The sequence below is a fragment of the Cydia fagiglandana genome, chromosome 2 (assembly GCF_963556715.1).
Source record: "Cydia fagiglandana chromosome 2, ilCydFagi1.1, whole genome shotgun sequence".
Taxonomy (NCBI): domain Eukaryota; kingdom Metazoa; phylum Arthropoda; class Insecta; order Lepidoptera; family Tortricidae; genus Cydia; species Cydia fagiglandana.
The window spans coordinates 15903742-15928901 of record NC_085933.1 but is presented as its reverse complement, the minus strand read 5'-3'; the positions used below and the strand labels follow the sequence as shown (position 1 = coordinate 15928901).

General features: G+C 39.0%; 2 protein-coding genes across 2 annotated transcripts; one reads left to right on the top strand and one right to left on the bottom strand.

The window, feature by feature from the left end:
• The first annotated feature begins 6599 nt into the window (after positions 1-6599).
• LOC134677039 (ELAV-like protein 4) lies at positions 6600-12925 on the top strand. Its single transcript, XM_063535469.1, has one exon. It carries the CDS (start codon positions 6922-6924, stop codon positions 7981-7983), a length of 1062 nt encoding a protein of 353 aa, XP_063391539.1. The 5' UTR covers positions 6600-6921; the 3' UTR covers positions 7984-12925.
• Positions 12926-18279: 5354 nt separating this feature from the next.
• On the bottom strand, positions 18280-25147 carry LOC134677024 (transcription factor Ouib-like). The gene is made up of 6 exons (XM_063535444.1): positions 24461-25147; positions 24019-24280; positions 23752-23879; positions 22709-22836; positions 21295-21382; positions 18280-18422 (listed from the first exon to the last, which is right to left on the bottom strand). Exons 1-6 carry the CDS (start codon positions 25071-25073, stop codon positions 18361-18363), a joined length of 1281 nt encoding a protein of 426 aa, XP_063391514.1. The 5' UTR covers positions 25074-25147; the 3' UTR covers positions 18280-18360.
• Positions 25148-25160: the final 13 nt, after the last annotated feature.

Genomic DNA, 25160 nt, shown 5'->3' with positions numbered 1-25160 from the left:
ATTCTTACTAACTCTTAGTCTATCCACAAATTCCACATATGCCTAATTGTGTCTAAACAACTTCAAGATTGATTTAGTTAATTTATGTAAGTAGTTAAAACTATCGAAACGAAAGCTGAAATTTTGATAAGTAACACGAAAAAATAAATTTTCATTTATTAAATTTCTAATACGCAATGAAGTCCGTATCAAATTTAATTTAAATTTGAAATATCGATCCTTTGGAGAATCATTCTAAATAAATACAAAGAAATATTTAAACAGACTTAAAAAATATTTAGGGACAAGGATTATTTTACCTTATTTATTTTTAAAGATAATTACTAAATACCTTATACAGGGTGATTCATGAGACGTGAGCAGGACTAATCCTGCATACTCAGTAACTGATAATTGATCGATCACCGTCGTATTTAGGTGAAACAACCACACTTTTTCCAATTATTTAACTTTTTGGCGAGGGCAAATTTAATTCTCTACAATCATGGTCACCCCACAAGACCTAATTAATAATAATAAAACCTCTTTAACCGTAATGACAGCATTATGATTACAAAGAAATAAACTGTCAAATTTGAGTGAGATACGAGTTTTCAAAAGTAACCAGACCGTGATGACATTCAATTTGACACAGAATATCGGTAGTTTAGTATTCTAATTGCAGGGTGACTAAATTAATAAGTTTTTTTTTCAACACGACTAGAAAATTAACGTTAACCCCACTAATACTGATACGAAACAGTTGCTTATAATTTACGAAATGCGTAGTGTTAGTCCTGCTCACGTCTCCTGAATCACCCTGTATAGATGGTCAAGCAAATCTTGTCAGTAGAAAAAGGCGCGAAATTCAAATTTTCTATGGGACGATATCCCTTCGCGCCTACATTTTTCAAATTTGCCGCCTTTTTTTACTGACAAGATCTGCTTGACCAAGTATATTAACCACCTCTATAACTGAAATATACTCTATTCTCACCTCTATTAATGGAAGCCTCTGTAAATGAGATAGAAATTTATTTGTACCTGGCTAACTGGGAGCCTGGGTAAGTGGAAAACCTCTTTAAGTGAGACAAATTTGCTCGTCCCTTGAGATCCCACTTATCCAAGTTTCACTGTATAAGGTCCCTGTGCCAAGTGCCGACTAAGGGCCCCCCCACATCTAGCGTCTTTCGAGCGTCGGCGTCTACAACTCTATGGCCCTGCTCGACGCAACGTCGACGCAACGTCGACGCAACTGCGCATCGACGTCATTTTCCATAGCGCTGACCAGACGCCGACAGACGCCGACGCTCGAAAGACGCCAGATGTGGGGGGGGCCCTAAAGCCTCGTCTTACCTAAAATACCATTAGTGTTTCTGCGACTTCTCTAAAATGCATCTTCTGGACTCCTGTAGGTATGCGGTCGCCACGTAAGAACTCCCAGCGATCGACCATAGGTTCTAATACCTACATAGTAGTTAATGGTAGTTTTAGAATGTCATAAAACGTAAACAACGTGAACAACAAAGAACAACATTATATTACTTTGCCCAGGCAAAATATTTTCCGTGAGAGCTATCTTTCATCTTCGCATTTCGGTATAAACCACGATAAAGCCTTTGCCGTGGAATTAGCATTTAAATTGTTGCACAGGGCTGTGACAAGCGGAAAAAGATCTGCGAAGATAAAACGAGGTGCGATAACACAAATCAGAAGCTTTGTGAAAATTAAAAAAAGTGTCGCAAAAGTCTCACTTTTTAAGCGCTTTTAACTACTAGGCAATACGGAGCATAATAGCGTCCAAGACATGATCTGTGTTAAGACAGGAAATTTCCTATCTAATCTATCTCTATTTAACTACGATGAATAGTATTAACATACTGTACTGAATTCCATGTAGGTAAGTGTCCTGTTGTCATTGTTCTTGGGTATGTTTACAGTAATATCTATACATGTAAGATTTAATAATGACATTTGGGATTTATCAATACTCTGCTCTGCTCTCTATCATTGGCTCTGTCTTTAATCCTTATTTATTTTATCGACCCGATTCGAACTTTCAGATACGTCAGTTAAAAGATCTAGTAACGTTTCTTAAAACAAAAACGTTACTTTTGACACTGACACATCTAATCCATATCGTTTTTAGGGTTCCGTACCCAAAGGGTAAAACGGGACCCTATTACTAAGACTTCGCTGTCCGTCCGTCCGTCCGTCCGTCCGTCTGTCACCAGGCTGTATCTCACGAACCGTGATAGCTAGACAGTTGAAATTTTCACAGATGATGTATTTCTGTTGCCGCTATAACAACAAATACTAAAAACAAAATAAAATAAAGATTTAAATAGGGCTCCCATACAACAAACGTGATTTTTTGACCAAAGTTAAGCAACGTCGGGAGTGGTCAGTACTTGGATGGGTGACCGTTTTTTTTTTGCTTTTTTTGTTTTTTTTTTGCATTATGGTACGGAACCCTTCGTCCGCGAGTCCGACTCGCACTTGCCCGGTTTTTTAGATCTATTATTATTGACATATTTAAACTTAACTCCTCATTTTATTTCATATCTTAAAGTTCGACTAGGGCAGTATGACTTGTTTAGCCTAGTCCAGAAGGCAATACATCATCCCATCATGATCTCATGATTCTGGTCTTCTTGTTCTCCTTCGAATTACTCTTGGCAGAGCAGTCGTGGTCACGTTGAACGACGAACGATTCTACGCCAGTTCTCCCTGGCAGATGCTTCTCTGGCACATGTGTTAAGTGGAGTCTTGGTAAGGGCTTTTATCTGATCTGTCCAACGCATTGGGGAACGTCCTCTTGACCTACAGCCATTGACCCGTCCCTGGACAACAAGTCTCTCCATGGCCTGCTCTCCACGTCGCGGCACATGTCCGAAGTATCTGAGGATACGCGCATGATTCTGGTACCGCACCCGTATAGGTACTCTAGGGAATGCAAACTGGTTAAGAAATTGTATGAGAATTACCGACGGACAGGTAAATTACAGGCATTTCTCATACTAAATATTTACCGGTTGCATTCCCTAGTATTTTTAGCATCGTACTTTTGTTTGAATTGCAAACACCATAAAAGGAACGAAGTAAAATAGATGAAAGTGTAGTGAGGGTTCGCTTTTTTCAGATATTCAGTTATATTTTAATAGGTACAAGTAGCTTCTGTGCAACGGCAGCCCTGGCCACCTGGAGCGCAGGCTTATTTACGTGCAAACCGACGTGGCAACCGCCTGCATACTGCATGAACTTCCTATTTTTACCCCCGACCGTACGGATATTATACTGCCGTAGTCGAACTTCAAGATATTCACAAGAGACGACACGTTCTAGATCCATTCTAGATACTTTATAGTTTAGATATCAACTAGTTCTCTTTTGCAACGCAATTTGGGCAACTAATGTCACTTTTACGTTAGATAGAGTAAGATATATCTATTAAATAGATGTGAATTAGATCTTTAAGTCATATCCTGTGAAAATCGTTCAAGAGTATCTCCAGAATCGCGCAGATGTCAAATTTGACAGGTTAGATCTTAAACATATCGTTATCGTATCTTGGTGATGTCTAATAGATGTCTATTTCATAATCCGAATCGGGCCTATAGTATGTGGTATGAAGACGGTATATTATCGTGTCGAGTTCTTAGTGGTTACATGTACGAGTATATATCCACAAGAACGTTGTCATTCATCTCTAAAACGGCTTGACTTTGAGGCTTATTTTATGAAGATATTACGTTTTCATTTCTCATGCTCTGAAAGTGGGTCATTGTTGTTCTAAAAGGTGTGCAGAAAATGGTACGTTTCTGCACTAGAGCATTTTAACTTCCTAGTACGATTTAATTAATTTTTTAACGATAAGCAATTTAAATTTGGGTATAAATGGATTTGTTATACAATTTCGATTCTGATATTTGATTCCATAAATAACGATACTTTTGCCTAAATTGTTGGTTCAAACTACCCTCAAAAATACTACAAAAATGTATACTTAGTCATGTTTAAAAAACACACATTTTACTTTCCTCGTATTCGAAATCGATATCATAATCTAAATCTAATCAAATACAGATCATCGAACAACTACAACTCGTATTGGCCATTAGCCTGTAAGCTTCATATTCGTACCAATAGAGGGTAGGTGAATCGTTGACGTAGTATGTGCTACGCCGTAGCTCGTAGCAAGTACTAACACCAGTGAGGAAGCGATTCAAATTAAACACTTTATTAAGGTTGTGATGTTGGTTGTGGTTATGATACGATTGATGCATATGAAATGTCCTGGCAGTCGTATCATTTTGCGTTCCGCTCGTACTTATTGGAGCGCATGAGATGCACTGCAAGTCTTCTGAATTGTTACCATCGTCTCAAACTTGACCATCATGGATCGATATTTTTGACCACCTTATCCAACGACCAGAATAAAAAGGTCATGTTGTTTTGGACTATACTCTGCATTTGCAATTTTCTTGTCAAGTTTATAGTTTAAGCGATGGAACCGAGGCGCCCATATACCTATACCTAACGTTACCTCGGTAAAATTTCCATTTCCACGCTACCGGCCCTATTATGGCAGTACCTCGTACCTATTAACATAAAAATCTGAGAATAATAATAATCGTTAAATATATTATTACATCGTCAGGATCCTCAGCAGCGAGGGACCGACTTAGAAGAAGAGAATATCGTTAATAGGAACAAAAATGTTCTCCATCAGCATTTAGTGTTTCCAATAGGAAATACACATGTTATTATAAGAATATCCAAATCACCTTAAATGTTCCTATGTTAATATTTTATGTAAGAATATCCTCGAATTTTCATCAGAGTATAACTTGATAGGTGTTTCGATAGTACTTTTATACATAATAGAGAACCATACATTAAAAAATATTTGGATAAATTAAGGACCTGTCAAAAAAGAAACAATATCTCCCACTCGTGAAAATTGGGTAAGTAAATATAATTAGGACGCAATTTCAAAAAGCTGGATTCTTTGTAAATATTACAAAAAAAATCAAATACATTTTTAATAACTTATAGTGTTAATAAAATAGTACACCCTATAGTAAATCCTTTCTGTAACATGCACATAGCTAACATTGAGAGAAAAATCCTAATACAGCAAATATAATTTTTGACGACCGGTCTGGCCTAGTGGGTAGTGACCCTGCCTGCGAAGCCGATGGTCCTGGGTTCGAATCCCAGTAAGGGCATTTATTTGTATGATGATACAGATATTTGTTCCTGAGTCATGGGTGTTTTCTATGTATTTAAGTATTTGTATATTATATATATCGTTGTCTGAGTACCCACAACACAAGCCTTCTTGAGCTTACTGTGGGACTTAGTCAATCTGTGTAAGAATGTCCTATAATATTTATTTATTTATTATTATTTATTTATTATTTATTTCAATCCAAGCTACTCTGATGCGTGATGTTGCCAAGATCTGAAATAAAACCCCTTCAATATCTGAATAATGCATGGCATAAAATTACCGCGTGTTATGTGACATCTCGCTTTGCATATGGAAATCAGAAATATTCCAGAGGACGGAAACTCGAGAGACAACGAGAGGTGTTTTCCTTTACACTTTACTCTGCTTTGCGACTTTTAGAATGAATTTACGTATTTTGAGTAACATATATTCAGGTTGTAAAGGTTATACTCAGTTCAGACGGACAGCTTTAATGCTGCAGTTTTTAGGAGCTTTGCGTCTTTTACGGCAAACTTATTTTAAGCATAATACCGAATGGATTTTCCTAATACTATGTAATAAGTGTTTAGTAGAATGAAATCATGGCTCCAAAATCTCCGAACATGGTTCAAACAGAGCACACGCTCATTATTCCGCGCAGCTATGTCTAAAGTTCGTATAGCCCTCATGATAGCCGACCTCCGGTAGGAGATGGCACTGGAAGAAGAAGAAGAATGAATTCACTTACATTGACCCACTCCAGTGGTGGCTGGTTACATTACCCTTACATTGTGAGACCTATAAGTACGTACCTCTTTATAGTATAAACAAGCAACGACGAAAAAATCATCTGCGAGAATTAGAAAAAAAATTCTTCATTCGAGTAGAAAGGAACGAAAAAAGACTCAACAGATGAATACATTTGCCTTAGTTCCGAAGTGGAGTAAAGTTTTTAGTCGAACGAGACCGAAGATATATAGGTAATAGATAGTAACAAAAAAACTTAAGTTTATGTAGGTAGTAATACTAAATAATAATTGATAAATTTTCTTGATTCACTAGGATGCTATTCAAACAAAATGTATATGTATCAAGGAAAAGCCCAGATACCCGCATATTTAAAAAAACATGAAAAACTTAAAATTACTGTAATAATTATAACTACTTTTAAAACGGGGCATTTACCACGCATATATTTGTTTGTTGAGTAGCCTGCATGTTATAACGCAGAAGACCCTATTTTACTACGATCGTATTATTCATTCAAGTAAGAGTCAATGAAAGCAACTCGATAATGAATGTGAAGATGTACATCGTAATATTAGAAATAACGTCACTTCTCGTTTAAAACGTGTTAAAGCCCGTTGTTACGATATCAAAGAAGAATGGGTGATGTGGAAGTCGAGGAAATTCGTGTAATGACAGTTATTGAGTGTTCCGGCAGCCGGCACGGCGCTAAGATGGAGGGCAGAGCGGAACCCGGTTAGGCCAGCATCCCGGGCGGGTCGATGCGGGGTGTATCTGGTTTTTTCGGACACTATACCAACCGGGAGAGGGGTGAACGAACGGCGTTACATAACGCGGTCGATACCGGCCTGCGCGAGCCTGCGCGGGCCACCCCTCGCAATACCGCTCGCGCGCGCTACCCATTCGGACGTACGCGTGTTATTTATTTTACCGCGTTTTTCGTTTCCCTTTCGTTCTTTACGTTTATGATTTGAGCCACCATGTCGAAAGGCGACAGCGAGCAACAGAATGGCTCCGGCGAGGAGTCTAAAACCAATCTCATCATCAACTACCTGCCCCAGAGCATGACTCAAGAGGAGATCCGGAGCCTTTTCTCCAGTATTGGTGAAGTGGAGAGTTGCAAGCTCATCCGGAATAAGGGGGCGGCGTTCCCTGATGCTCTGAACCATGCGCTGCACGGCGGCGGCCAGTCGCTCGGCTATGCGTTCGTCAACTACCACCGTCCGGAGGATGCGGAGAAAGCCATCGCGACGCTCAATGGACTTCGCCTCCAGAACAAAACCATCAAAGTATCATACGCACGACCAAGCAGCGAGGCTATCAAAGGCGCCAATCTCTACGTGTCCGGGCTTCCGAAAACTATGACTCAGAGTGAGTTGGAACGACTCTTCAGCCCTTACGGCCGCATCATCACATCCCGCATTTTGTGCGAAAATTCCGGCGGGCGGCCTTTCACCGGAGGCGAACAGGGACTCTCTAAAGGAGTGGGATTCATTCGATTTGATCAACGCGTGGAGGCCGAAAGAGCCATTCAGGAGCTGAATGGAACAGTGCCTAAGGGAGCGACAGAGCCTATCACAGTGAAGTTTGCGAACAACCCGTCCAACAATGGAAAAGCTTTGGCTCCGTTAGCGGCGTACCTGCCGGCGGCGCTTCGATTCCCTGCGCCCCTTGGCCGCTTCAGCTCTGGCAAGTCTCTTCTGGCCATCAACAAGGGATTACAACGCTACAGCCCGCTTGCCGGGGAGCTTCTGGGTGGCGTCCTGCCAGGAGCCGTGGGCTCCGAGTGGTGCATCTTCGTGTACAACCTGGCGCCCGAGACAGAGGAGAACGTGCTTTGGCAACTCTTCGGCCCATTCGGTGCCGTTCAGAGCGTCAAAGTCATAAGAGACCTGCAGACCAACAAGTGTAAAGGGTATGGGTTCATCACAATGACAAACTACGACGAGGCCGTGGTGGCCATCCAGTCGCTGAACGGATACACGCTGGGTAATCGCGTGCTGCAGGTCAGCTTCAAGACCAACAAGATCAAGACGATCTAAGCGCCGCGGGCGCCGCGGCCGCTAGGACGGCACGCGCCAGGCGCGCACCCATACATACCGCGGATACCAGAACAACAAGAGTTAGACTGTCTTCCCGAATAGACCGGACGACGTCCGCATTTTCTACGTTTACTGTAAAGCGAAGGCACCGACCCTTTGTCCGAAGCCGCTCCGGTGACATATATACACGTACGTATGCCTATATACCGAACTGGGTTAAGTGTGTTTCAGGAAACAAAATGGCGGCTCGTATAAGGCGCGGTGCGCAGGTCCGGACCCAGTCCGGCTGCACCGACTAGACACGACCTAGGCCGGCTCGCAATGTCACACGGCCTGACTAACCCATACATATTGGTAATAGTCAATAACAAAATAATGATATTAAACTTCGCTTATGAACGGTTGTGGTTAACGAGAAATAGTTTTCGAATATAATGAATAATTAGCAATAATAGCCTAAATTGTGTAATGCTCCTTTGTGGATTTTATACGCGATCATATCGTCTGTCGTATTGTGCGTGTCACGTCTCCAACGGGGCGTCACGGCATCCGGCGCCCGGTCCATGTTTGCCAAATATATATAATGCATAAATCATTCTGTCGCTCACACAACGTACCTAGCTGTTAGTATTATATCGGACCGGCCAAAAGTTATGGAACGAAGCTCGCGCTTCTCAGGCACTTAATCGAAGTAAAATAGTGTTATATTGTTAAAGATTGGAAAATATATATTATCTATATGTATATTTTAATCATATATTAATCTAATTAAGGATGAAAACTAATCAAAAACTGTGATAGGTTTTGATAAAATTTTAAAAAATGATTGAGATCCGCGGAGATGAGTTGGCGTCACGGGCTCGCCCGGCGTGAAAGACGTGTAGGTTAGGTTTTTGAGAAAATTTTGATACGAGGAACTAGGAAGCGGGTTACGGTAGTAGATACCGGTAACGCACACTGACAAGGATCTGACATACTATGGCGGCGCCCCCCAATGGGGGGGTGGTCGAAGGCGCTCGGGGCCGCTCGGCCGGCGATCGATCGAGCCCGGCCGAGCGCGCCGTCTCGCTCGCGCGCGCTTCCTTGCCGCACGTGAAAGGGGGACAGCACGCGGAGCGACGGAGGACGACAGTCCACCGCGGAACTATGGTGCATACTCTAGTCTAACGATATCGTTTCCAATAATAATCGATGTCTAAACATATGATCGGTACCTGCTATAATAATAATGTATGGATGCGAACCTGCGTCTATTCGAAGTAGGCTTTAATTGTCTTAGTTTAAATGAAAATTTGTAAATAGGAAAAATGTTTAAATAATCCGCCGCGTCTGACACGCCTCAGAACCACTTCGACCCGACAAGACCTATTGAAGAACATCGAACTTGAATAGATTATTATTATCGTGCCGTCCTAACGACCCTACGATTTTTGTAAAAAGAATATATACTTAATATTATGTAAAAAAAAAACAGTTTTGTAACATTTCAGATATTAACTAATAGGTACTCATTACATACCAAAGATGGAGATTAAAATTTACAAGTATTTATATATTTATTATAAATGTAAAACGTGCAATAACTAATAGCCATTAATTTAATAAAAATATATTAACAAATGAGTGGAGGCGTCGGGCTAGGCCGACCTGGCCGACCGCAGTTTGTTTGTCTATTTATTGTAATCGCGGCGAAGGCCATGGCTAGCGGCCGACTTACTAATTTATTTAATTACTAATTTTAATAAAATTCGCTTATTTTACATACAGCTTGACTTGCAGATTCCAGTTTTAGTCTTAATACGTTTCAATATTATTAGGGATACTGTATTAATTTAGAGAAATTGTGAGTTACCACTTTCGTTACTAGGCCTCGCGTCGGTATTGGCCAAATGGAAAAGAAAACAAGTGGTATAGGAACGATGGATTAATGTTTGTATGTAATTTTATACTGAAAAGTGCTTTACCGAAGCGAGGTGTAGATTTTCGGTGTAAAGTTTGATTATAATTTAAATGATGGTAATTATGGATCGCGTTACGACGGTTGGCAAGCGGTGGAGTGTTCGCGAGCACAACTTTTGCTAACCTACTGTACCTAACTATAATGTAGTCGTCTTTAGGTTATAGTGGTTGTTGTGTTTGTGTTGTTTTGCATCAGCATATAAATTTCAACTATTCTAGTTTTTACCCCTTCGCAGGGATTGTATTATTCATAATTGATAATTTTAAGAATAGTTGGAGTTAATGTTGATGATAATAACCTTAATGATAATTTCAAATTTTGTTAGATTTAACGACTCATTAATTTAGTGTACGTGCAATTATTGTATTTTACGTGTATATCTATTAGGTGTGCATTTAACTTATTTAATGTCTAATTTATATCGTAACTTCTCGGTAAGTTAAGCTTACTCAGACCGGCTTTCGCGCGCTTGCCACATGTTCAAATTGTTCAAGACGGCGGATATATCTAGCATAGCATACCTACAGTAAATAATATACCACGATGGATTGTCGGTGGTATCCATTTGCCGGTTTGAGTAATGCTTAAAAACTAAATTGATTTATTTATTAGGAAATTACTATAATGGGCGATTAATCGGGCTCAGGAAGGTAAAAGTTTCATTAAATAAAACGTAAATAATTATTGTTTAGGGTAACTTAACCCTAATATGGTTTCAAGTTTGGGATTGCTTTTCGCGTAAATGTAAGATTTAAACTGATGTTTGAATCTAAACGAAAACACCAAAGTATTCACTGAAAACTCATCGACTTTTTAGATAATAAATAATAATAATAATTGAAGTAAAAATTTCAAAATATTTTGGAGCGGTTGTTCGTTACGTTAGGTACGTAAAGTGGCTTACAGCGTGTATTAGTAGAATGTTTTGTGCGTCAACCCTTCTTTCGGTAATAATTAAACAAAATAATAAAAAAGATAATAATAAATTAATAATAGTGCTCAATAGCTTAGTGGGTCGAGTAGTTCGTGAACATGAAAAGCAATAAATGTATTGTGAGTTAAGCACGCTACGTTACACATAATGTTAACTTAATATTTTTATATGTATTTTAAAAATATACTGTAATTCATATCTTCATAGTCGTAAGGCAGTCGGCAAAACGTTCTACTAATAGTGGTGTGGACACAGTCAATGTAGGTAACGAACCCAGCCTAGGGAAAAGCACCCCTATTATCAATACCATACGGCTACTTTTTGAACGGTGTTTTGAAACATTTTTTAATGAAAATAAGAAAATATATAAAATAAAGTAATTAATTGGCAACACAGAAACAATACTCTAAATACGCATAGGCTAATTGACATGAGGCTGTGAAATTAGCAAAAAAATAAAAGTAAATAAATACACGTGACGGTCGATCTTAAATTATATTAAAGATTAAGGGAGAGGGATGATGCAGTCGTAGGTTGATGGCCCATAATTAATAAGTAAATCAATTGACAAGAATGCAGCTAACATTAATGACTGTCCAGGAATCGGTGATAAATAGGAAGGCTAAATAGCATTTGTATGCATCAGCGTAGTCTGGTAAGGACCCAGCCTCGGGCAAGCACAAAGCAGATATAACGCCAGAGGCTGGAACCCTAGTTAAGTCACAATGAAGAAATGATATCTTCCATAGGACATAAATCTACATAAGTTAACTTCTCTGCGTGAAAATATTTCAATACTGACTGTGGCACTAAGGCTGTATTTATTCTAGTCAAATGCTCAATAATTAAAAAAGTCGCAAGTGCCAAATGTGTATCGACAAAATACCATCGATATATTGAAATATTTTGACGCCACAGAAAACTCGAGACATCGACTAAATGTGTTACTATTAACGTCATACGTCAAAAAGTTTGCACAACACCTACTTCAAAGCTGCAACGGCTATATTATCGTAAAATTATAAAATCCATTTGCTCAGCCCATACTTCCTCTTTTGGATCTGTTTCTCTAGCATAGCTCTTAGGTACCTACTCTCATCGTAATTTTATATAATATAGCCCGCGGCGCCTTGTCGCTTCCCTTTGCGCATTCGCATGATCATCGTCACCTAAGCGGAGCACCGGCGGCGCTGCGCCCGCTCGCGCCGCGAACCAGCGATAAACAACCGAAAGCAATATAATATGTCGATAAGGGACAATAAACTAAGCAATATTTTTAAAGAGATCTTTTTGATCTAAATTTCTGCATTTCACGAGTGATGACCTAGTCCTTATTACCTGAAATGCAGCGCTTTTACACCAGTTGAACTAAGCTTTAATGGAGTATTATAAATTTAAATTAACTCTTAAAGCCGTCTTACGCTGGTATTGGGTCGGCGAGCGCTGGCGGGAGTCAGGGAGAGCCGTGTGCTGCCGCACTGTAATTATCATTATAGACAGTGAAAAGGCCGGAAAGACACTTGCGTTGAAAACCCCAAGGCTTCGTCGAACGACGAGTCGATTTTACGCTTAGACCATTCGCTAAAAAGGTTGCAATAAATATGTAAATATAACAACGGCATCGACCAGCTTCGGAATGCGAATTGTGAATAAATTACCAATAGTTTCGAATTTAAATAAATAAAAAAGTAATATCATGTAATATCAATTTCACTGTCTATTTATTAGAAGTTCGTTTTCGGTGTTGATTCCTCTATTAACTGCATAGCACAATGGTTCGTTCCCATTTCTCGGAGGGCGGAGTGCAGGCACGGGACGGACTCGTGTCCAACCACAAGACGTCTCGCGCCTGCCCCTCCGGCTCCATTCATTCAGGTTAAGTGATAGAATGGGGACAAACACAGAATCGTGCAGAGTAGCATGTGATACTCCTAGTACGTAAACGTAGGCAATATTCATTCATATTTCCATATTGTTAGAGACCTGAAAGTATGGACCGTATCATAGATACTTTTCGAGGTCTTTGCGAGTATTTAAAACACAGTAAATCATCCCGACTTCCAACAGACTCGAGTAAGGATAGGAAATAATTAGAGCAAATGTGCATCGTAAGATAAGTGTCTCAAAATAAAGTATTGAATAAGTATTTTACCAACTTCAACGTTAAGGTGTACTAGGCAATGAAAGCAATGATATTTATAATTAAATGAGATATGAAACAGTCAGCCATTTCCTCGTTCGCTAGCTGACTCCACTTTGATACAAATACGTATTTTATAAAACTAATAAAAAAATTCGAAAAAAAAAGTTAAAAACACTTAAGATCTTCCGGTATTTAAATCAATGTTGAAGTTTCTTTTCGTCTTTTTATGGTTACCTATATAAAAATTAAGAAGTAGGTGTCTGTGTTGATCGTATTAACCGATTTAGTTAATATTGTACCTAAAGGTTAGGTATTTCTATATACTTATTGTGTCGGTTTAATAATTACCTCTACTTCATTATAGCTTTTGTGGGGAGTTTGAGTTGCACAAGAAATAGTAGATGGAATTAAGACAACACTAAACCTGGTATCATGGTCCCTGGCCGGTTCGCTGCCCGGAGCGAGCGGCGCGGCCGGCGCCCCGGCGGCTAGGGCTGCGGCTGCGGCTCCGGCTCGCGAACGGGCGAGGGAGATCAATTCAATTCCAAACTAATATTGATTCAGTTTTAGTGTCTTAGAATTAAATGTTGTTCCCGATAATTTGTAAGATCGTTTAAGGATTTTTGAATTATTGTAAAGTTTTCCAAACACCAATAAGGAGCTTAAACGCTCGGTTCAGGGGACCGAAGCGGTTTTTGGAAAATTGCTACGCGATATCCTTCAAGCGGGATAGAAATTTTTAAAATACTCATTCCTATTGTAAGCATTAATAACCAAATATTTACATCAGTAGTGGTTACTTGGCTGTTTTAAGTAATTTATTCATTAATATTTTCACGTAATTTATGTGTCTATAATTATTAATTTATGGGAATTAATTATAATTGAATAAAAAAAATATGAAAAAATGTCACATTCTCTTCACTTTATACAATAGTTTTTACAATATGATATTTAATATCCTCAATGGTTGTAACTATACATTTCTTGTTCTAAATATATAAAAAACCCGATGGCAGTTGGTTTCATTTGAATTTCAACCCAAACCCATTATAAAATATCGGTAAAAACCAATCAGATATAATTTACCCCACTAATTCCGATCAAGATTTTTTTTATTTTTTTATATGGTTTACAATATTAAGCGCGTCTACGGAAAACATAGTATTACATTTTATCATCTTGTGCTAGTATTGGCACTAATTAAATACTAATTTCATGGTTAACGTATCTGTATTTTAATTAAACTGGCTAATACAAAGAAAAGTACGAACAAACAACAGAAACCTTCCTAAAAAATAGTTTGTCCAATTTCGACCCACCTCCCTTCACGCAACTAACTACCCCTAAAGTTCTACCACCCACACTTCCCTCTACCTCCCCCGCCCACGAGAGGCGATCTATTTGCAGCGGCGCCACATACAGTCGACGTCAAAGATTTGTTTACATTTTTCGCCTTATTACAAAGGAGTAAGGTGCAAAAGTGTAAACATATTTTTGACATCGACTGCACAAACGCACGTATTTCATATTTCGGCAGATAACAATTTCCAATAAACAGCAGACGTTTTAGTCGTTTTCGCAACACCTCGTATCTATGACAATGGGACCCTCGCATTATTTTAGAAACAAGTGACAGAGCTGCCATTGTCGCCGTCCCCCGATCTAATGGTAGGTGCGACGTAGGGATACACCGTATAAATCAAATTTGTATTGTGTTGAAAGATTTTGCTTTTGTAGTTTTTAATGGACATGTTTTATTAATTATCGAGGGTTCCTATATGGGATTTGTTGGCATGCTTTCAATAGCAGAAAATCTTAGATACGTGTACCTTAGGTGATTGAAGATTAAGGTATGACTGGGCTGCGTTTTCTGACGCATTTATCGCTACTGTATTCTATAGTTTGGTGTATTAGATTTATGTAAAAAGGTAATTTAATTAAATCAAGTCAATTCTGCAAAATGCAAACGACTGGTAAATCTATAGTGATACGAACAATCCCATCGAAACGGTAAAAATGTTAACAATTTACATACGAGTAACAATGAAATAAGGTGGCAAATGGATATAGAAATCAACGCTGTTACCTTGGAGAATTGAACAACCGGAGTCGAAAAGAAACCTTCAAGATCTTACCCCTCTGTCGAAAACCTCGCCCAATGGTCATATTGGTCATACTCATTGTATGGACTGACGTTTATCTGACGTTTACGTACAAATAGCCATAATTTGACGTGCCCCTCCCCCGCTAAATCGGCAGACTGTTTTGTACAGAAAATTACAGACGAAGCGACTCCGGTAGTTAGAGAATTTATATTTATATAATTGGCTTATAGGCGAAATACATTATTTCAGTACTTGATGAGACTCAAATAAGATGATGACAGGATTATTATAATACGTACTCGTAACTGGTTTACTTTTATTATATTGTCTACAGAAGTGACCTGTGTTTAAAATGTGTTTGGCCAAGTATTAATCACTATATATTCCAGCACTTTGGCATTTTCTTAGGTCATAATAAGAAAACTGAATTACCTAGTATTTATAGGTTTACTACTTAACTGAGGCGATTTGGAACTACGGACTGGCTGAAGGAGAAGCTGCGTATGACCAATATGTTAAGTAAGTACAACAATAAGTAATAATAACTTCTCTAAACTAGATTAAGGTATGAAGCCACCTTCTTAAAAAAACCTCTGCACATCTGTTTAACCAGCATCCTTAGGGCAAGTGCGAGTCGGACTCGCGCACGAAGGGTTCCGTACCATAATGATAAAAAAAACGGAAAAAAATGCAAAAAAAAACGGTCACCCATCCAAGTACTGACCACGCCCGACGTTGCTTCACTTTGGTCAAAAATCACGTTTGTTGTATGAGAGTCCCATTTAAAAATCTTTATTTTATTCTGTTTTTAGTATTTGTTGTTATAGCGGCAACAGAAATACATCATCTGTGAAAATTTCAACTGTCTAGCTATCACGGTTCGTGAGATACAGCCTGCTGACAGACAGACGGACGAACGGACGGACGGACAGCGAAGTCTTAGTAATAGGGTCCCGTTTTACCTTTTGGGTACGGAACTCTAAAAATGAAGTATTTTGACGCGGGTGGAGGTTCGACCTTGCGACCTAAAAAGATACCTAAACATAAACAACCATTTGTAAGTAGGTATATTATCCGTATCCCAAACTTTCCCTTAGAATGTTTTTTCGCAATAGAACACCCCAAAATCAGAGGTCATTGATCGCGGGGGTGAGGTCAATGAACTGTTGACGTCACGCGTCAAGTTTGGGGTTTGGGGTCCCATGGGGTGATATGACAGGGGATAGGGATACTATGGGATACCAATAGAATGGGAGCGTATAGTTCACTGGATAAAGCTACTTGATTTATGACTTTTGAACAAAGTATACTAAAAACGCATCATGACTTTAACTAAAGTTTTTTGATAATCACTGAAGGGAAATCGACTTAAAGTAACTGCTTTCGATTTTTTTGTGACTCGGACAATTCTGTTAAACCTGCTTAATACGATTATAAAAGGACTCGGCAAAAAAGAAGCCACTTTTTAGGGGAAAACAGTATTAAGGCGAAGTATGCCTAGTCCAATTTGTGGAATATGTACCTACCTAGTTAATCCGTTTGATTTTCTATCCAGCTAACTTTATGAACTCACATAGGTACATAAGTATTATGGCCGCTGATTATGGCAAAGTTTCAGTTCCAACTAAATAAATCTAGTAATAATATATGATATGACATTTCGCTATTATCAATTATCATAAAAACGCGCAACCGAATAGAGCTAATCTGTCTAAAAATAAAGGAAAATAATTCGACACGAGTTGCGAATTACCTATCCGCACGTGTATCGTACAACGTTTTAAGGGGCCCACTGATTAACAGTCCGCTGTACGGTATCGGCCTGTCAGTTAGAACAAAATTTTGACAGTTCCGAACCATAGACAGGCCGATACCGTCCGGCGGACTGTTAATCAGTGGACCCCTTTACAGTACATATGGCCCTTTAAACTTTTGACATACGTACGAAAAGTGCTATTTTACGCATTAGTGCGGGAAAATAGGGCCATATGTACTTTAATAGTTATTTACGATACAAGTGCGAAAAATAGGAAATTCGAAACGAGTGGCGATAAATTAAAACACGACCGAAGGGAGTGTTTTAAATCGACACGAGTTGCGAATTACCTATTCGCACGTGTATCGTACAACGTTTTACAGTACATATGGCCCTTTAAACTTTTGACATCGCACGAAAAGTGCTATTTTACGCACTAGTGCGGGAAAATAGGACCATATGTACTGTAAAAGGTCTTTTCGTAACGATTTGTTTGTTAATGATAATATTGATTACTATCATTAGAGTACTTTAATTATTAAAAAATATATATTGCCGAATCAAGTAACATCACATGACGTAAGTGCACTTTTATGAACTAGTAATTAATTGTATTATCAGTTGTCATCTAACTACTAAAATTTATGTATATCGAATGTAGTAATTAATTATGTATGATAGGCACTAATCAACAAATGTACCACATGGCGTTACATATGTAATTACTGCACCCCATGTTTGATCGTTCAAAATGAGGGGGAGCAAAATATTGATTCGACATTTGAAAAGTTTAATTAGATTAAATAAAACTTATTTATTGCGGATTTCTAGGGATGACGACTATCGTATGTGTAATAATAAAGCATAAGGAAGTTTTGGAAAAACGAACCTGAGAAATATTTATGGGGATACACTGCGTCCGCTTTTCCATATAAACGTAGTCCTCATTTTCATCTCTGGATATTGACATTATGGAAAATGATTTAACATATTTTTGATGTAAATTAACTATAGCTATGCCCCTATGTTTGACTATCTTCGATATTTTTATTTGTGTAAAAACTAGCAGCGATTACATACAAGTTTTTTAATGCTCCGAACTTTTATAATAATTACAGATTCGACAAAAAATCAAACATAGTGACATAGCTGTGGCTGTGTCAAAATATTTTTAATAATGTCTTGATAATGTTAATATCCAGAGTAGAAAATGAGGACTTATCACTTAAGTATATCATGTAATTGTGGTCTGTAGGATATAATTTCGGGTTTTTTTTTTAACTCATGCATATAGCAGAACTTAATTACTAGCTAAAGAAGGTTCAAAAATATAGTAGGTTTCTAAAGAGCAAGAGTATTCGTAAGGTTTTGTGTTCAGATAAATAATATACATAATTAATCAGTTCAAAAATAATTTTATTACACTAAGGAATAAGAATAATTTGCACTTACATAGTAAGTAGGCGGTCACAGCAGCTACATAGTAAAGGTAGTTCTTATTACGCGGTTGCATGCTTCACATTGGAACTGCTCAAGACCTGAAAAATAACATGTTATCAGTGAGTAAAAACACTTACTTATTTTACTTATTTATATTAATTTGTGAAGATGTTGTTCATTTCAATATATTTAATGGCTGCAGTGCTACAGGTATTGCGGTCTGATGTTAGGCTATTACGGGCTTTAGAACAAATTGTATCGCTGTAAAATGCTGTGTGGCTAGCGATCGCCAAAGTAGACCAATAGCTTTACTATGGATTTCCAGTAGGTAAATAAAGTAATTAGTTTCGATGAAAATATTTTAACGTAATGTGGTACAGTCGCCATCAGATATATCGGAGCGACCAAGGTGCTCGCAAATATCTGAGCAGGCCTCCATTGTTAACGCGTTAGTGGTTGTTCAGATATTGTGAATACCTTGGCCGCTCCGATATAACTGATGGCGACTGTACAAGAAAATGTTGTCATTTTTTAACCGACTTCCAAATCTCAAAGAAGGAGGTTATCAATTCGGTTGTTGTTTTTTTTTTTATTTTTTATTATTTTTTTTATTTTTTTTTATGTTTGTTACTCCATATCTCCGTCATTACTAGATCGATTTTGAAAATTCTTTTTTTGATTGAATGTATATGCATACAGATTGGTCCCGTTTTTGTCAAAACCCTGTCTGATGATGGGATCCATAAGGAATCGAGGGAACTCCTCAAATCTTAAAGGCATACATATAGTGATTTTTGGGTTTTTATCAATAAATCAAGCATATACACCCAAAAAAGTGACATTTGATGAAGTGGAACTGCTGATGATGATCAGAACGGAACTCTTTAACGACGCATAGTTCACGGTTGGCGATTTGTCCTCTTCGTTATGTTTGTTAAGCAAGTTAAGTTTTTAAGCCACATTTTTGTCAAGCTCGAGTTCTGATGATGGGATCCATGAGGAATCAAGGGAACTCCTCAAATCTTAAAGGCATGTGTATAGAGATTTTTGTATTTACATCAGAAAATCAAGCATTTTCATTAGAAACTGTTGCATTTGATGAAGTGGAACTGCTGATGATGATCAGAACAGAACTCTTCAACGACGCATAGTTCACGGTTGGCGATTTGTCCTCGTCGTTATGTTTGTTAAGCAAGTTAAGTTTTTAAGCCACATTTTTGTCAAGCTCGAGTTCTGATGATGGGATCCATGAGGAATCAAGGGAACTCCTCAAATCTTAAAGGCATGCGTATAGAGATTTTTGTATTTACGTCAGAAAATTAAGCATTTTCATTAAAAACTGTTGCATTTGATGAAGTGGAACTGCTGATGATGATCAGAACAGAACTCTTAAACGACGCATAGTTCACGTTTGGCGATTTTTCCTTTTCGTTATGTTCGTTAAGCAAGTTAAGTTTTTAAGCCACATTTTTGTCAAGCTCGAGTTCTGATGATGGGATCCATAAGGAATCGAGGGAACTCCTCAAATATTAAAGGCATACGTATAGATTTTTTTGTATTTTCATCATAAAATCAAGCATTTACATTAAAAACTGTCGCATTTGATGAAGTGAAACTGCTGATGATGACCAGAACAGAACAGAACTCTTCAATGACGCATGGTACACGTTTGGTGATTACGAATTTCGATTTTGACTTGGACTGGGACCCGGACTCGGAGTCATACCCGGATCCGGTTCGGACCCGGACCTGGACTCGGATCCGGATTCGGACCCGGACTCGGAACCGGACTCGGACCCGGACTCGGATCCGGACTCGGACCCGGTCTCGGACCCGGATACGGACCCGGACTCGGACCCGGACTCGGACCCGGACTCGGACCCGGACTCGGACCCGGACTCGGACCCGGACTCGGACCCGGACTCGGACCCGGACTCGGACCCGGACTCGGACCCGGACTCGGACCCGGACCTTGACCCAGAAAACCACTATGATACCTTAACTAAATAAACAACTATGATTACCTACCATAAAATTAATGTAGGTATAAAGTACGATGATGCCAATCTTACTAGCCCCTCCCGCTTAAACCCCCGTACACCGCACGGCATGCGCCATTAAGTGGGTTAGGTTAGGTTTGAACTGCGATCCTCACAGAACCGAACAAGGATTAGGTTAGGTTAGAACTGCGAGCCTTACAGAAACGAAATGCTACTTGAAAAGAGGGTTTGATTAGGTTCGAACTGCGAGCCGCACAGAACCGAACTGCTATCTGAGGAGTGGGTTAGGTTAGGCTAGAACTACGATCCTCATGGCTCCTCTTCACGATGGGCCAACGCCGGCCACTCCAAGGGACGCATTTATGCGTTAGAGGGAGCAAGTGATATTGCTATCTCATTCTACCGCATGGCTGCGTCCCTTGGAGTGGCCGGCGTTGGCCCATCCTGTAGAGGAGCCATTATACAGAAGCGAAATGCTAGTAGAAAAGTGGGTGGTTTTACCTCCTTTTCTACATAGTGTACCATCTACAATAATCTTTCATAGGCCCCCATGGAAGTCGGTTTTTTTTTCTTAAAAATTATTTAACTTGAAATTGTCAAAGACTCATATGAAATTCTGGCAATAGATCGTCAGCGTGTCGCGGGGTGAGGTAATTCCATTAGGAGAGCGGTGTAGCGTGTACGTTCTGTGATAATAGGCCCCGCGCATGAAATATAGGGGGCAGCATAGGAGCCATCAGATTTTTGGCGCGAGACGTAAATGTGTCGTTTATGCTTCCGATGTAGCCGACAAGATGGCAGAACCTACTACTATGCACAAGGAAACGTACTAACGAGAATGGTAGGTAGTACTTTGGCAATGTATATATGCATATATGCTTCCGATTCAGGCCACAAAATAGCAGACCCTCCAACGCGCACGGTCCCTATAGTTCTTGACAGAAGTGCTGACGAGGTCGAGATCACTTACTTTGGTGAGTGAGGACGTGTCTGCGAAGATCCCTGATGCTGGAACATTTCTCGTTGCAAATACGGCACTTATAATGGTACTCCACCACCTGAGGAATAACGCGCAAATATTATACAAGGCAAAACGGTAAGATGTGTTATTCTATAACACTTTAAACTCTCGCGTTTTGTACACATATTTAATTACACAAACGAATCTACCGCGATACTCCGAGGTATTCCGACGTTTCGGCTGAGTTGCACCAGCTGTGGTCACGGATAGTCTTTCCGTACGGATAGTCAACTCAGACTCAAAAACAATGAAATTATATCGCGGTAGACCCGTTTGTGTGATTAAATATGTGTTATTCTCATTCAGATAACGGGTTTGAACTCCGCGGATCGTACCAATAAGTTTGTTAGACTTATGTACGAAATAGAATTTAATTATCACTATTATCACTAAGCTTTGGTGAAGGAAAACACCGTGAGGAAACCTGCATACGTTGCAAAGAAATACAAAAGATATTATTATGTATGTGAAGTCCCCAATCCGTTTTTGAGCCAGGATAGGGACTATAGTCTAATCTCTCGAATATATGGGAGGAGACCTATGACCAGCAGTGAGACATATATGTTACATATAAGCAAACGAATAAGATGCAAAAACCAGTGAAAAAATGTAGCTTTATGTTCAGTGCCATGATTTTTGGTAACTAGATAGCTGAACGTCACTCACGTCACACACCTCACCATCTAATTTAGCTGAGAAATATGCAAACTCAATATTTGGCAAATTTACACTTCTAATTATTTCTCTTTCTAGAGTCTGTGCCGAAAGAGAAGAGTCGTGGAATGTATGAGCCCCATACATTCCATTCTCTTTCCGCACAAACTTTAACTTAAAGTAAATAAAATGGGTCTGGGAGCCATTTTAAAGGAAACAATTGTGTATGTCTAGACTGGAGATGCAACGGATAGTTGTTTGGCCGGATACCGGATATTCGGCCTGACCTTCGGCCGAATATCCGGTATCAGGCCGCTGAATATTCGGCCAGCGGAACTATACCAACATTTCGGTTTTTCAGGTGCGCATTCTGCAGGTTTGACGTGTTTCCTAGTAAACGTTCACCCGGACTCATTTCTAGGTTCAAAATGAATGCGCGTGCAAGTCAGTGGAATGATTAAATTGTTTTAAAAATCAACAAGTACGATAATGACAATGACCGTGTCTGTTTCTTAAATCCAATTTGTTTACTCCGAGATCAAGCAATGTTACTATCCGGTATCCGGCCGGATAGTAGGTCACTATCCGGTATCCGGCCGGGTAGTAGGTCACTATATCGGTATCCGGCCGGATAGTAAAATAATGGCCGGATACCGGATAGCAACCGGATATCCGGTGCATCTCTAGTCTAGACGAATGTGCTACTTACACTAGCCAGGGTCCTGGAGAGCGCCCTTTTGTAGCGCTTCACATGTTCGCTGCTGTGTGTCTTCACGTGCGCGAGCAGGTTGTACACGCTCACGAATGATCGCTCGCAAATCGGGCAGGTCACATTCTCTGAACAATAATAAATATCAATAATGAAGTAAAAATATAAACTTTGCCATCCTCTCTCTAATAGAATTACCCCCTTATTCATAAATGTTTACTAAAGTTGACAAGCCGATAATAATCGTTTGTCCCGTTCCATCATACTAATACGTCAGAAAGGGACAAACGTTTATTATCGGCTTGTCAACTTTAGTAAATGTTTATGAATAAGGGGGTTAATGTTTGAACAAGGAGGTAAAGAAACATACCAGCAAAAACTTTACCAAATTGTTTCTGCTTTTACCCTATGAGAGACTGATTGATAAGTCTGCTTATAATATACCTAAGTGTATTTTATAATATATTATTTGTTTCTCCATTTTGGAATTTACGGGCATATAAATCCCGGTCTTTTGATAGGCTTGCGTGGAGATACAGATCCAACACGTAGAGGCCCTTCGGAGAGCTTTAATGTCATGTAGAACATATATTGTTATTATTTTTATTAGTGCATACAAACTTAAAACCTACAAACAAAAATTAATTAATTAATTCGTAATTATTTATTTTTAGATTAGTTTTATTTATTTTTAGATTTAGTTTTTAAGTTTTGTAGGTTAGTTATTTAATTATGTTTTGTTATTATTGTAGATCATTAATTTTCAAGTGTGTTATGTGGTCATTTGAACAACTACTTGAAATGAAATGAAAATGAAAATAAAATGAAAATAAAATAAAAATAAAATAGCCGAGTCCACACAGAGTGAGCATACGCGCGAGAAAATTTCCTCGCGCACAAATCAACCAGTGTAGACGTGCCTCGGCCGAGTATGCTCGCTGTGGTGTTTGGACCCGAGTAATGGGAAACATTTTTTATTTGAGGTTTTAATTTACTAAATATTGAATGGTCTTTTTTTTGCTTTGTCATGAGGGCATACTAACTTTTCTTATTATCAGTCTTGTCGTAGCCGCGCCATGAGCCTTGGTAACAGGGGGCACATAATTTGCAAGCTGTTAGTTCCTTAAGGTATTTCTTCTTTTCTTCTTCCTTGTTGGGGTCATCAGTTTCACTGCAACACACAATTGTTGACACTTTTGATTGCTAACAGTTTGAACTCTAAATATCCTTCTTTAAAAATAATGAATATAATCAGTTTTTTTACATTATAATATTTGCTGAACTTATAGTTCAGTATGTACAATACCAACTTTGTTTCCTCAATTAGTTTGTAGACTGCACTAAGAGCTTGCTTAGGCTTGTATACAACGAGCGTCTCCTCCTTTTCATCCTCCTTGGCCAGCACAACTGTGTCCACATTCCGCACACTCTTTCCCTTCCTGGCAGCAGTCACCGGGAAGTCCAGGACTTTGGCCTCTCTGTATTTGGGTAGTACAGATTGGAACACTTCAGATTTCTTATCGGTTTCACTCTGCACTGTCAGCTTGCCCCATATTGTTGTTTCACTTTTGCCTTAAACATAAAATAATATTGAAGTACATTCTTAATTCATAATGTCTTAAAGAGAAAGAGTACCTACCAGATGTACATTGTTACATTCAACCTGAGCAATGACAAAATTAAGTTCATGTTGTGAACAACCAAAGTTATACAATAGCATATAAAAGGCAAATATACCTAGCCTGATTTTACCTGTTAATTTATTTTTGACATTCCTCAACACTACAGTTCGTTGAGAGCCCACTGTTTCTCCAGCATCAGGCTTTAAAGTAGTGTCATGATTCCTATAATGGTTCAAGCACAAATTATTCCAATTTCTCAATTTTCTTGCGTCACTTTCATCCTTCAAAACTGCTTTTACGGGCAAGCAAAGAGGATCTTCAAAGTTTGGAATTTTCAAGCCCAAAGTTCTTCTAAACTTTAAATCGTCTCTTTTATTCATGATGTTAGTAACCCTTGATTTACGCTCGACAGTCGTCGGTGGTCGTGGGGTCGACGTTTGCATCTTCTTTTTATAACGACGCGGGCCAGGCACCTCGAAATCATCAGTTGGATCATAGTCAGAGTCGTCGTCGTCTCTCGGCTTTTTTCGCTTATAAGTTCTTGCCACAGGTGTTCGCTCCACAAGCAGAGAACCTGAGCTAGACTCCGGTGCTGGCAGTTCCACAACATACTTAGGAGATGCCGGTACTCTATTTAAAGCATCGGGCATAGAGGTATCAGCAATTCCTGTTGCTTGCACGCATTGCTGTACAACTTCTTCATCCTCATCTAAATATTCAATTTCAAAGTCTGATTCAGACATTATTTAGACGCTACGATGGAATCAAAAAAGATAAAGATAATACAAAAACAACTTATTATGTTTTGTACAGTTTGTACTGGAACTTTG

Bases quoted from the DNA above. Each gene is read 5' to 3' on its own strand.
- LOC134677039 (XM_063535469.1), top strand. From the start codon at position 6,922: ATGTCGAAAGGCGACAGCGAGCAACAGAATGGCTCCGGCGAGGAGTCT.
- LOC134677024 (XM_063535444.1), bottom strand. From the start codon at position 25,073: ATGTCTGAATCAGACTTTGAAATTGAATATTTAGATGAGGATGAAGAA. The intron at 23,880-24,018 runs GTTGGTATTGTA...TGTGTGTTGCAG, and splicing joins AAACTAATTGAGGAAACAAA to TGAAACTGATGACCCCAACA. The intron at 18,423-21,294 runs GTAAGTGATCTC...GTTATTTTTCAG, and splicing joins ACACGTCCTCACTCACCAAA to GTCTTGAGCAGTTCCAATGT.